Source organism: Cannabis sativa, unplaced genomic scaffold, assembly GCF_029168945.1.
Source record: "Cannabis sativa cultivar Pink pepper isolate KNU-18-1 unplaced genomic scaffold, ASM2916894v1 Contig3, whole genome shotgun sequence".
Lineage (NCBI taxonomy): Eukaryota > Viridiplantae > Streptophyta > Magnoliopsida > Rosales > Cannabaceae > Cannabis > Cannabis sativa.
In genome coordinates, this window is record NW_026870039.1 from 927,206 (window position 1) to 940,746 (window position 13,541).

At 35.8% G+C, this 13,541-nt stretch overlaps 1 protein-coding gene across 4 annotated transcripts; it reads right to left on the reverse strand.

Moving 5' to 3' along the window:
• Positions 1-686: 686 nt before the first annotated feature.
• Positions 687-13,135, reverse strand: LOC133033200 (tRNA (34-2'-O)-methyltransferase regulator trm734-like). Of its 4 annotated transcripts, XR_009685544.1 has the most exons (21): positions 12,861-13,125; positions 12,509-12,756; positions 12,296-12,419; positions 12,064-12,152; positions 11,517-11,683; positions 11,315-11,414; positions 11,057-11,139; positions 10,603-10,809; positions 9,794-10,147; positions 9,509-9,680; positions 8,889-9,080; positions 8,489-8,698; positions 8,118-8,210; positions 7,406-7,614; positions 6,578-7,135; positions 6,418-6,498; positions 6,236-6,321; positions 4,841-5,590; positions 2,164-2,317; positions 1,552-1,695; positions 687-1,253 (listed from the first exon to the last, which is right to left on the reverse strand). XR_009685544.1 is itself a non-coding variant. In XM_061107842.1 (20 exons), exons 1-20 carry the CDS (start codon positions 12,985-12,987, stop codon positions 1,629-1,631), a joined length of 4,071 nt encoding a protein of 1,356 aa, XP_060963825.1. In that variant the 5' UTR covers positions 12,988-13,135; the 3' UTR covers positions 1,305-1,628. The 4 variants fall into 4 exon arrangements, 3 of the variants coding, with proteins under 3 accessions (XP_060963825.1, XP_060963826.1, XP_060963827.1); XM_061107842.1 differs by lacking the exon at positions 687-1,253 and having other exon boundaries at positions 1,305-1,695; positions 12,861-13,135; XM_061107843.1 differs by lacking the exons at positions 687-1,253; positions 12,861-13,125 and having other exon boundaries at positions 1,305-1,695; positions 12,283-12,419; positions 12,509-12,648.
• Positions 13,136-13,541: the final 406 nt, after the last annotated feature.

Sequence of the window (13,541 nt, forward strand, 5' to 3'; positions counted from 1 at the left end):
CTAAATTGCACAAAATTATACTACACTCAAACTTTAGCTTTCTTAATTTATTGATGCAATCCAAAAAAATAGAATCCTTTGAAATTATTAATTTTTTGGATGAGTAGTTATCCGCATATATAGAAAAGAATAATTTGCGGCAAAACCCCCTCAACTATCAATTTACTTGCAAAAAACCATCCAACCTCATATTTTGGTGGGAAAACCCTCCAAAGTACTGTTTCGTTTACATTTTTAAGGTGTCGTCTATTCAGCCTCGTTAAGTCCTAATTTTGCCCACGTGGCAATGACAGGTCACTAAAAAATTATCCTATGTGGCCATATTTTACAAAATAAAAATTAAAATAAAAAACAAAAAATTTAAGAGTAATTTGCGGCAAAACTCCCTCAACTATCAATTTACTTGCCAAAAACCATCCAACCTTAAAGTTTTTTGGATGGTTTTTTGCAAGTAAATTGATAGTTGGGGGAGTTTTGCCGCAAATTACTCTTAAAATTTTATTTTTATTTTGTAAAATATGGCCACATAGGATAATTTTTTAGTGACATGTCATTGCCACGTAGGCAAAATTAGGAGTTGGACAGACGGCACCTTAAAAATGTTAACGGAACAGTACTTTGGAGGGTTTTCCCACCAAAATATGAGGTTGGATGGTTTTTTGCAAGTAAAGTAATAGTTGGGAGGGTTTTGCCGCAAATTACTCTATAGAAAATAGCAATGCTAATACACACTAATACCTCTTTTTATCTGATGTGCTTAGTACTACACACTAATACAAAACATTTTGTACTAAGTGTCAAAAGGACGCACCTACCTCTTTTTAACATGATTCAAGGTTAACTTCACCAGATCCTATAAAAAAAAATTGGGATTCTATAGCCATGCCCTGCTTCCATTACTCATCAGACAAACTCTTATAATTTCCGTTAAAGCCCTCACTCCCTCAATAAGGATATTACAGAATAAAGATGGCACCAAAGACGAAACCATTAACCATACCACCATTTTATCAAAAATACAGGGCGATCTCTATCAACAGTCTGTTGCAGTGCATAGGAGCAAGGCTTGGAGCTTTGGGAGATAAGGATAACCCAGTTGAGAGGTACCTGAGGCATTTGCAGGCTCAAGGTGAAAGAAGTCGAGAATGGACGGCTTGCCATGTTCTCTGTGTTCGGCTTCATTGTATAGACTTGCTATAGTACTGGAAAAGGTTCCTCTTGAGAATCTTGATTCTTGCCCACCTACTTCATACCTGGGAGGTGAAAACCATCTAGTCACACCTACCAAAAGTAAACATAACATAGAAACAAAAACCTTCCCAACCTCTTATAAAATATGCAATCAAATCCATTGTATAACATGTAAATTGTGGAAAAAAAAAAGATACAATTGGAACCCAAGTTACAGCTAATACAGGCATCCAAAAGTTCTCAATATGGTCAAAATATCAAGATAGTGACTAAGTTTCTATCTGGCAATGAGAAAGAATAAATAAAAGGAACTAATACATATAGATAGAAAATTTCAAGTCACTCGGCAATGAAGAGTACCCAGGAACGAGTATAAAGGAATGACCAAGTGGGCAAAAAGCAAGCCAACCGAATCGCTTCTGCTTTCATGAATTCATTTATGAGTTGCACCAGAACTCAGCTATTTGCATTCCTCTCCCTGCTACTGCAATCTGATAGTATCCCCTGTATGACAAAAACAAATGAGGAACTTTATGTCAAAGAACTAGGTTATTAAAGCAACAAATATTCTTTAAGTAGGACGGCTGTTAAGACAGGTCCTTCTTACCCCTATGTTTTGTATGAAGGAAAGAAAAATGGAAAGAGAGAAATTGTAGGGGAGATAGAAAATTTGGGTGATAGAAAATAAAATATATTTTTCTTTATCTTGTTCGGTACAAGGAAAGAAAAATGATGTAAATTATTTTAAATAAAAAATTAGATTAATTTAGTAATTTGGTTAAATATACATTGTAAACATTCTCTTTACTTTTTTTTTCCATTCATTTTTTTTTATCAAGAAAGAGAATTCATTAATCAACTATCAGATTACCACCAACCAACCAAACAAATTTCTAATTCCATCCACCTTTTTCTCCAAACTTTTCCTTCCCTTTTCTCTTCAACCAAACATAGGGTAAGTACACTGCTTACCTACTGCAGATCCTAGCATCCAATGCTTCTGGCTCTGGCACACTAATGATGACATAGGCCTTCTCTGTTATTTTACCTTGCTCCCCAAGACGCCAACAACGGATTCGCTGATCTAGACCAGTGGAAAACACCCACAAACCGTCTGTCCAGACACCTTCATGAAATTAAATTTAGTGAGTCAAGAAAAAAGAGCATAGAAATTTGTCACATTGATAGTTATACTGCATAAACTAAATTATGTGATGAAAGATGATTTATTATACTACAGTTCAGCCGTTTTCCAATAATCCAATTGGGATGTTGTGAAAGATAATTTATTCAAAGTTTTAAAGCTTTTCAAGAGGAAGGAAGAATCCCATGGAGCATTAACGAGACCTTCTTATGCTTAATCCCAGAAAAGATTGACAGCTGTAAGATCAAAGATTATAGGCCGATAAACCTTATCACTAGTGTTTATAAAATAGTAGCTAAAGTTTTGGCTATTAGACTTCGATTAGTGATGGAAGACACGATTTCAGAGACTCAATCGGCTTTTGTACTTGGAAGACAAATATTGGATTCAGTACAAGTAACAAATGAAGCGGTAGAGGAGTACAGAAGCAGGAATAAAAAGGAATTAGTATTCAAAATTGATTTTGAAAAGGACTATGAGTGGGAATTTCTCGATTTAGTACTGGAACGCAAAGGTTTTGGTGAGAGTTGGCGGAAGTGGATTATGGGATGTATCTCGTCAACCTCTTTCTCCATTTTTGTTAATGGAAAACCTAGGAGAAGAATTCGGGGTCGTAGAGGACTTACAAAGCAATAGACTCAAGGAAGGTGTCTGGTTTCTGGTAGGGAAGGAGAAAGTGCAAGTTAGTCATTTACATTTCGCAGATAACACAATACTTTTTGCAAATGATGAGATGTCGTTGAGAAATGTGGTTGTGGTGGTCAATGCTTTTTGCTCCGTCTCGGGTTTAAAAGTCAACATAAGCAAGAGTCAATTGCTAGGTATTTGCATGGATGAGTCTGTGATTAATAGTTGCGCTTCGTCTATTGGGTGCGAGATAGGAGAATGGCCGATGAAATATCTTGGTATGCCTTTGGGAGGATCCCTGAATAGAATTGATTTTTGGAGGCCAGCCTTATTCTAAGTGTGCTAAAAGGATTGATGGATGGAAATGCTCTTTTCTTTCGGGGAGGAAGACTGACTTTAATCCAATCAGCTCTCTCATCTTTACCCATTTATTATCTTTCCATATTTAAAGCACCAAAGGTGGTGGTGCAATTGATTGAGAAGATGATGGGAGATTTTTCTGGGAAGGAGGTAACCTCTCGGGAGGGGAACATTTGATTGATTGGAAGGAAGTTTGTAGACCGAGAAAGGGCGGGGGTTTGGGAATTGGGAACTTAGAAATGAGGAATAAGAGCCTGTTGACGAAATGGTTGTGGAGATTCCTGTTGGAAACAAAATCGCTCTGGCATAGAGTTATAAAGAGTCGTTATGGAATGTCGGAGAATTTTTAAGATACTAAAACGGGTGAGAGAATGACTTCTCGAGGACCTTGGAAAGGAATTGCATCACTTTATGGTGAATACTTAAACTTGGAAACCTTCAAATTGGGAAATGGGAAATGAATTCGTTTTGGGGAAGATGTGTGGATTGGACAGAATACATTACTTACTTCCTACACGGAGTTAGCCACATTGGTTAGATCAAAGAATATGTGCATCAAAGATATGGAAATTGTGGAGGAAGGTGAATTCAGGGTGGTAAATTGGGACTTCAAATTCAGAAGAAACCTGTTGGACAAGTTCCAAGTATGATGGATTTGTTACAGCAAGTGGAACATGTGAATTTGGCTAACTTATCGGTTGACAGTAGGGGTTGGAATCCAAAATATGGTGGCTCTTTCTCTTGTAAGTCCGCTTTCCTTTGCTTCACTTCAGATAATAGCTCAAAGAACCTAGAGTGGACTAAAACCCTGTGGAAAAGTTGAGTACCAGCAAAAGTTAAAGTGTTTAGATGGTTAGTATTCTTAAGGAAAGCAAGCGTGCATGAAGTATTGCAAAAAAGAAGACCATATATGGCAATCTCTCCGGGCTGGAACATGTGCATCGGAATAGTCGAACTTTTTAGATAAAGTGAAGCGCACAAAGAGAACATAAGCAAACCGATGGGGAAAAAAAGGAAAGTTAAATTATGGAGGACTACGACACTGTTATGGGCGGTGTGGACAGAGAGAAATAGCAGAATTATTTATGGACTGGAAAGGTCTGCGGAGGATGTTTGGGAAAGAATCAAATTCTGGACTGTCACTTGGATCTTAAGAACTAAACATTTCGAGGATCTCTCCTTTCCAGACTTAAGCAGGAATTGGGGTGTGCTGTTGTAATAATCCTGGGATTTTGTGATTGCTGTCACAAATTTTTTCTACAGTTTTTTCATTTTTTATTTTTGCTTCCTGTTTTATTTACTATGGTTTTCCTCCGCCTTAAGTGAGGCTTGCAATATATATCGAGGGAATATCAGTCTAAGACAAGTGATCTCTTTCTCCTTTTTTCAAAAAAATTATGTGATGAAAAATTCTGAATGCTTACTATGGCTCCTGTATGTACCTATGCTGTAAAAATAAAATAAAATAAAAGACCTGTTCGACATGAATGAAATTTATAGTTCAAACACATTACTTACCTTTTACAGCAGAGGAATGAGCAGAAAGAACCTTATCACGATTTAAGAATCTGATCCTATAACCGTGGTTCTGATTTTGGTAAGATTTAACAAAGTTCTTAGCACATCCTTGCCCAGTGATGGGATTTATCACTTCTGGTGTTATTATTTCAGTTTTCCGCTCTGCTGATGAAAATTCTAAATCAAAGCTAAGATAGTGGAGAGCTTGATCATCACCTCCACTAAGTACATTGTAAACAAAACCATTGTCAGGACTTTGACAACCTTTCACATCTGAAACATGAAGACAATTAACACCAGATTGGTGAAGGTTCTTTAAAACATGTGAAGGACATATTTTGCATATTTCAGATGAAGAATCATCTATGTCCAATTCTGACTTATTGGAGGCAACATGAATAGCTTCAAAAGAAGTTGTTGTGCTACTTTCAGAAGCATCTTTCAATGATGGTATTTCATGTTTAACAAAATTTGGGAAATCAAGATTAGCGGCTGGTCCAGCTTTGTCAGTGATTGATTCACTGTCTGTGCTATTTTTCGACATGCTACGGCCAATAGATCTCCACCATCTTCCACCCTGACTTCCCCTTCCAGTACGTGGCCGCTTCTGACAGTCAATGAACTTCTCCACATGAAGAACTGATACCCAACACATAAAAGTTTCAATACTTTCACTTATGTCCCAGAAGGCAACGCTCCCGTCTGTAGCACCACTAATGACAATATACACACTTCTATCCTGAATATTCTCTGTGAATGAAACATTATATAAGAATCAAAGAATCCAAAGAAAGGTAATGTCAAAACTATCAAACTACCATAACTTCAGTATTTTAATATTAAAGAGTGAAAGATTATGTCCTTGACAAATTTCTATGAAGAAATGTGCGTGCCATAGTTTTCCACATGGACAGGCTGTGAGAGTAGGAATAGAAATACCAGAAAAAAACAGGACTCGAGTACATACTTCATTTAGGATGCATAAACAACATCATCATCATCATCAAATTATTATTATTATTATTATTATTATTATTATTATCATCATCAAATTATTATTATCATTATCATTATTATTATACAAAACAAAAAAAATTATAGATAGAAAGCTGAATTAGTGGGTCTTTCAAAGAAAGTCATTTCAAGCTTTCTCTTGGGTAGTGTGTTTGGTTCAGAAATGAAGAATCTGCAGACCACCTAATTTACACTAAGGGATTTTTCCATTTTTTCTCTTAATTTAAGGTTCAGAGTTTTTAGTTGTTCAAAAAAAAAAAGGTTCAGAGTTTTTAGAGGTTCAACCTGTGGAGTGGGCAGTAACAGAGCATTGTAATGAACTGTGGGATTGGGATACAGGTTTCGTTTCAACTAGAAGATTTAAACTAAGAATAGACTAACCTTTAGAAGGCAAACATGTTGGAATGATAACATGCTGCAATGCTAAAACGGGTGATGATAGGGACACCATCAATGCCACATCAAACCTGCAATGTAACAAAGGACAAAAAAAATGCCAGTTAGCGAGAGAAATGCTAGAGAAAATCCTTAAGTAACCAAAACATAGATATTTTTATTAATACCATAATCTATGGGGCAAGACTAGAGCCCGTAACGTCAATGTGGCATCTGAACAAGCGACAACTACAAAACAGACAGTTAACCTGAAACAAATAATTTTTTGGCATCAGATTCAAAAGAAAATTCGGTATGCATGACAAATATATTATAATCTCCAACTACCTGGAACCAGCATATTTCACAAGAAAAGCAGTGACAGCCAGGTATCTCCAATCATCTTCACATTTGTCTCTAGTGCAAGATTTCAGCTCCATTTTCCCATCTTCTGTACCTTCGTTAGCTTTCATACCAGGCACATTCTCTTGTAGACCAGTTTCCTTCCCAATACTTTTGGTATATTTATCTGAACTTGAATATTTGGGTGGCATATCAGTTGAAAGCCACTGGAATGACATAGAAGATGACACTTCAGATGAATTGCCATTTTCTGTAGCATTATGCTGCTCACCAGCCAGTGTACTGTCTTCTGTCTTGTGTAATTTCCTATTCCTCAACAGCCAAGAAGTTAGGACCCGTTTTGCACCAACTGAAATCAGAAGAAATGGATTTTCTATATTCTCTACAAACACATCATCTTTGTTTAGGGCAACAGTACTTTTGGCCAGATCTGATGAAATCACGTGTATCCTTGACGTATAGCATATTGACCTCACAGCTGATCCACCAACATGCTCCCCCAGTAATTTTGATTCAGACCAATTTTCAACACCTGGAGTATATCTAAGTAAAACATATAATAATCAGTTGATTACATAAAATCAGTGCAACACTTTATCAATTTCATGACAAAGAAATTGACAAGTTTTAAAGAAAAGAAAAGAAAAAAAACAGAAAGAGAGGGAAGGTAGTCTACACATTATGAGTATAAGGCTTACATAGAATGTTCTGCAAAATACACACAATCTGCTCTTTTTCTCAAGTCATATAGTACCAAAGCAGAGCTTCTCAATCATTTTTACGTCATATTTTAAAAATTAATTATAGACATACCTAGTCAACCTTACAGTTCCATCTTCACAGCCAGTAGCAATCCAACTAGATCGAGATAAAAGGCTGTGCTTTGCTCCAGGCTGCAATTCTTCTGTGATGAAACATAAGGAGTGCATTTCTCTCCCATGGAATTGCATATGCAGGTTCAGGGGGTATATCTTCCCTAAACCTTCTGGTTCCCAATGTCTATGAATATGGATAACTTCATCCTGAAACAAAATGGTATTATGCAGATAAATTAAGTTTTAAACACATTTCCACCCCCTCAAAAAAAAAAAAAAAAAACCTGCTAATTGAAGGAGAAAAACCAACATTGTCCACTCTATAAAGAATGCAGAACAATTAATGTAGAAACAAAAAGTAAAAATGTAAAATCTTGTACATTTCTTTAGGGAGCGGAATAAGAAAAGAGAAAGATATGTAAAAATACATGGAGCATTTAATGACACAGCATAAAAGCAACAAAAAATTATCTATTAAAAGAATCAATAAGATAAGCAAATTTTGGTTTTATTAAAGTGAGACATAGAATATGTCTTGACCCCCAAAAATCCTTCCTTGTGCAGCCAAGATATCATAGAAATGTCAATGATTAATAATTTTCAATAAAAATAATATGACTAATTGTGTTCTTCACCTACTCCAGGTCAGCATCCAAAGATGATTATTCTAGCTATTAAAACTGTCAATAAACAAGTAGACATAAACAAACCTTTACGTATGCAAAACAGTTCTTTATTTCTGGTTGATCACCAACATAATAGGAATGAGGACGTCGCCATCCACCACAAGGTATTTGCAAGACCTGCTCATATGTGAACTACATTCAGGCACTAATAAAAGTAAAAGTAAAAGTAATTTATGTTTGTTATATATATATATATAATTATATATATAAAAGAGTAAAGTGGCCCAATACTGTGATGAAGTTAGGCTCCTAGATGTGTTGTGCTTGGGATTAGATTGCATCTTATAGGCCATTTGGAAATGTATGATGTATGACCCTCTTGGTGATTTAAGGTTTTCCCCTTAATGAATGAAATTGTTCTCTAAAAACAGGGTAAGTGATAAACAAAAGTATACCTTTGTTTCGTTTTTCAAATTCCATATCATAAAATCAACAGATGCAAAACCAGCTGCAAAGTGGGCAATAGACGAATCACAATCTGATTTATTATCGGAGCAAACAGACTGGATCAAACTCAATTCCTTCACTTGTTTCATCCCGATAAATTCCAAATTCTGCCTATCTATGCCATATTCCAAATAGCATATGCACCCATCTCCACCAGTCTGAAGATGAAGCAATATACATAAACATGTGAGAAGCTTAGTTACTAAAATACTACAGTCTATGCTAGTATTTCTACAAAATATTCTTTTATTGCATCCACAGAAATGTTTATATACTGAAGCGCATGAATTTTCTTTTCCTTTGATTAGAATACACATATCCAGCAGACTTTACAAAAGTTAATCATACCGATCGCATTTCAATCTGATTGGAATTTAGGCTAGAAACAGAAACACTGGTGACACTTGATATTCCATGTGCCCCTTTGAAGTAAGATAATGCAGCTATTTTCATATCTGATACAGCAATTGTGCTCTCCAACACACTTTTTAATAAAGGAAATAAAACAAGATTTCCACGTATATCTCCACATACAAGCACCTACAAAAGTAGAGACAACAATCGTAAAGAAAACTTTATAGAAACAAGATACAATCAGCTTTTTGTCTCACCAAGTTCACTTAATGACTTACAAGCTTATCTATAGCAAGAGCATTTCTCTTTTATAATGATAAACAAGTTTGTAGGTGGTCCTCAGAAGCAGTTAATGTGCTTTAAAACAGTGCTCTATTTATTCTTTCCTCAAAATAAACATAAAGGCTTTTCATCTCACTTCGTCTCACCATCATCTAAAATTATTTATTTACATAACATGATTCAACAAAATTTCCTTTAAAAAGAAAAACAATAAGCATATATGTGCTAGTGATTGTATACGCATTCCAATTACATATCTTATTAATAGGAAAAGAAACACACAATGAATCACATCCAAAATAATTACAAAGGAAAAGTTAACAATGGGATACCTCATCCTCAACTGAGGCGTCCAAACACATTATTCGCATTCCAAAACAAGATGTGAATTCAGCTATAAGAGAGACATTGCTACTGGCCGAAGAATTATAAGGAAAAGGTTGTGAGGTATCCCACAGCCTCCATAGCTTCAATGCTCCTCTGGGGTCAGCCGTGAAAACATAGCTAATGATAAATGGAGAAAAAATAAATCATTAAACCTTACATATCACCATATATTCTTAACACAAGGGAAATTAAATTCACTGACACTTTTAGAGAAGAATAAATAGCCATACTTGTATCCTAATGGCTTACACCAATGTGTACCCAAGAGCTGTCTCTCTTTTTCCGCTGACCAAGTAAGGGTGATGTCTGCATTAGGAGAAGCAACATTACTAACTCTGACAACTGTCATGTTCCCTTTACCATCTCCAACAGCAATCCAATCCTTGTCCTCATAGCAAGGCTTGGATGGTTTTGATAGCAAATCCATACAAACAATGGGCACCTTTTCACTAGCCCGCACAATCTTTGTCCAACATACATCACCATTATCAGATAATTTAGCATGGTAGAGATAACCATTGTTTGTGGAAACATAAAGGGTGTCTTGGTGTGAAAATCGCAAGCAACGAACATACTCACTTTTACTGCAACATGACAGATTAGCAGGTAACACCAATGTAAGCATAACGAGTAAAGTACAGTTGTTAATAACAAAATTTGATGAAGAAAAGAAGGAAACATGTTCAAACTACATAACACCACCAATTGCAGTTTATAATTGAGGCTATTACAGGAATAGCCGTTAAATATATTATTTAAATATATTAGTCATATCAACATCCTACGGCACAACTGATTCTTCATGATCAAAGATTCAAAATAGTTACAAATACAAAACTTTCTTCCAGAAAAGGAGCTTATGTAATTCTTTTTTTAAAAAAGAAAAAAAAAATGGTTGTCTGCGATGTAAACTGGAACCAGGTAATGACTCACAGCAAAAAAGGAGCTTATGTAATTCTGGGCGTAAGATAAATACTTTTTGGAAGTCAAGAATGATTACAGGCACACAAACTCATATTCTCCTATCCGAAAGAACTACCTATCTGTTAGCCCAATATGATCCGAAGATCTAGGAATACAAACAGAGAATTTGTTTGTTCTGTCAATTTCCTTTGCCTCAGCATGTCCCTCCGGACTTCCAGAGAGTGAAGTCTGCAGCTGATGCACTTTGATTGAAGAGTCAAATCCAGCAGTAATGAGTATAGAAAATTTTGGATCATACAAACATCGCCATATTCCCCTTCCTCTGTATAACACCAAATTATGAAGAGAATAAAAAATCATGGTTTTGTACCCCTTTCCAAAAGGTCATAGAAGACTAAAACTATAATGTAATAATCTTCTTCCAATCATGGGAATAAAAATGAAAGCTTAAGTTGTCATAATACTACATCCACAATCTGAATGATCAGTTCCTGGCACAGTTTAATTTACTAATTATGTAATATCATTCCGAATATTTAACAAAAAGAAAAACCATATAAACCACTTACAAGTGCTCCTTGATCATATGGAGTTGTTTTCCATCCAGTCCCCAAACACGGCAAGTGCAATCTTCGCCAGCAGTGACAATCAACTGAGAGAAATAAGAGTTAGAAAATTATAGTTATTACTTTTGTTTCAGAACATCAGTACATATTTTCTATTGTTGTTCTTTACTTGACCCCAAGACATATATGAAAACGAGTGAAATAAAAAATGAAACAAAAAAAAGCTTAAGTGCCCATAAATGGTATAAAGGTTGAGCTCACAGAATCAGATACACAGCAGTCCCAAACTCTTGCACTGTGACCAAAGAGGGAGATGCCAACAGATTCTGATGGTTTATCTTCTATTTCCCAAATACGAGCGCTGCAAGCATAAACAATTAAAAAGAGGATTTCCAATTGAAAAAATACCAGTTATAATTAAGAAGCTATGAATACTTCGCATAATTTTAAACAACCAATTCACCTACGATCATCAGAAACAGAGACCAGCTTCGCTCCATCAGAGGACCATGTCAAACGGAAGATTGAACCTTCATGGCCAACTAGTTTACATATATGAACAGCTTCATAATTATAAAAGTGAGAGCTGGGCATGCCATCATCTCGAGGAACCATTTTCCAAACGATTATCTGTTCAGCATCCATTTTTTTTTTTCAAAAATTGCAGGGGAATTAGAACATAAGAGCAATATCCCTTTACAAATTTAATCAAAAAAAGCATAGGGAGTATAGGCCAAAGGGGATGAGCATACGCTGACTTCTTTAATTTACTGTAAACATTAATTACCAAGATTAAAACTAAGAGTATTGGGTCTCCACCATATCCGCTCACATATGTTTGTGGCATTGAGCTCAACAAGCATGTAAGCGTACATAACAAGTCAAAAGCTACAAGAAACATAGAGGAGTGCTACAATGAAAACAATGCACTCAGAAGAGTGGGAAAACTTAAAAATCTAAGAGCAAGTATTATATTGGAGGAGCTTTCACAGTAAGAATAGATTAAGCACCTCATTATAAATAGTACCAGAGGCAATACGGAGAGCTTCAAGACTGTCAGTGTTACCCCATAAGCGCATTGAATATAAAAGGCTTCTATCTACGATCCAATAAATAATGTGGAAAAAAAAAAGGAAATTCAATGCATATATTAGTAACTTTAAGTACTCGAACATAATTTGATTAGAGAAAGGAACTACTCTAATGTGATGGCTGCAAAAAGACATTACATGATTTACTAACCGGGGGATTGAACATGAAGAACCACGCTAGAGTTTGACATGTCCCATAAAAGAACAGAGTTATCACTGCATCCTACTACGAGATGGGAATTGGCTTCCTGTTCTTGAGATGAACTCCAATGACCCTGCTTTAGATCGATCAAAGGAAAGGGAAATAAATTTTCAATGTCAATTGGACAATGTGCAAAAGAAAAATCGATGAACTTGTTTCGACCTTCAAAAAGCAAACATCCAAAACCCAACTACCAAACTTGGGCAAGGATTGGAGTAGCGTCAAGTCCAGGCCTATCTGGGCAAGACCTAAGCTATATAGCTTGACTCTCTTTTCACCAAAAATGGCAATTTTAGAGGAATGAATGTTGCTAGAAGAAATTCCGTGAACGCGAATGCCATGGAATACGTCGAAAGAGTTTACCATCTTTCCCAGTTCCAAATCATAGACGAGAAGTTGAGAACCAGAGCCTGTTAGATTAAAGAAGAAGAGAAATGAAAGAAAGATGGAGATTGAATTGAGAGGTAATCAGTGTAAGTAAGAAATAAAGAATAATATGAAATTGAAAGCGTACCAGCAAGGAGGTAAGGAAGAGAAGAAAGACGATGCGGGAAGTGGAGAAGAGAAAGTGCTGAAATTTCACCAATGTATTGGCTACTTTGGAGACACCATGAACCGCTCTGCTCTAGCTCTACCGCCATGATTGTCTTCTTTTCGTTACAGTTAACAAACTCTAAAACCCTTCAGTAAAAGAAAACAGCACACATTTCTCTGGGTTTGGACTTCAAATAGCGGAGGGTGAGAGTGAGACTGGGACAAGATCTATTGGTCGTACTCCTCGTGTATGTATGTATGTGGTTTTAGTTAAAACTATTGTCGTTTATAAAGTTTATTTGTAGTGCTAAGTATAAAAATTGCACCAAAAAAGAGAGAAAAAAACGAATGCGGTGAGATCGAACACGCGACCTTCAGATCTTCAGTCTGACGCTCTCCCAACTGAGCTATCCCCGCTTGATGTTAATACCTACTGCAGTTCACTACTAATATTTTTTATTGTTTAATTACAAAAGGGAAATTTGTGTTTTTTTTTTTTATTACAATGACCCAAAACTTTATTGATGGGAAGTAAAAAAAATACATTGGTTATATTAGTATAAATGTGTAAACATAGAAATACACTAAAAGGTACTATAATTCTCTTTTTAGTACTATTTCTCTTCTGCGCTAAAAATTGAAGAGATGTTACAAGCAGTAC

Bases quoted from the DNA above. Each gene is read 5' to 3' on its own strand.
- LOC133033200 (XM_061107842.1), bottom strand. From the start codon at position 12,987: ATGGCGGTAGAGCTAGAGCAGAGCGGTTCATGGTGTCTCCAAAGTAGC. The intron at 12,153-12,295 runs GTTAGTAAATCA...ATTGGATCGTAG, and splicing joins TCTTCATGTTCAATCCCCCG to ATAGAAGCCTTTTATATTCA. The intron at 9,081-9,508 runs GTATCCCATTGT...CTACTTTTGTAG, and splicing joins ACGCCTCAGTTGAGGATGAG to GTGCTTGTATGTGGAGATAT.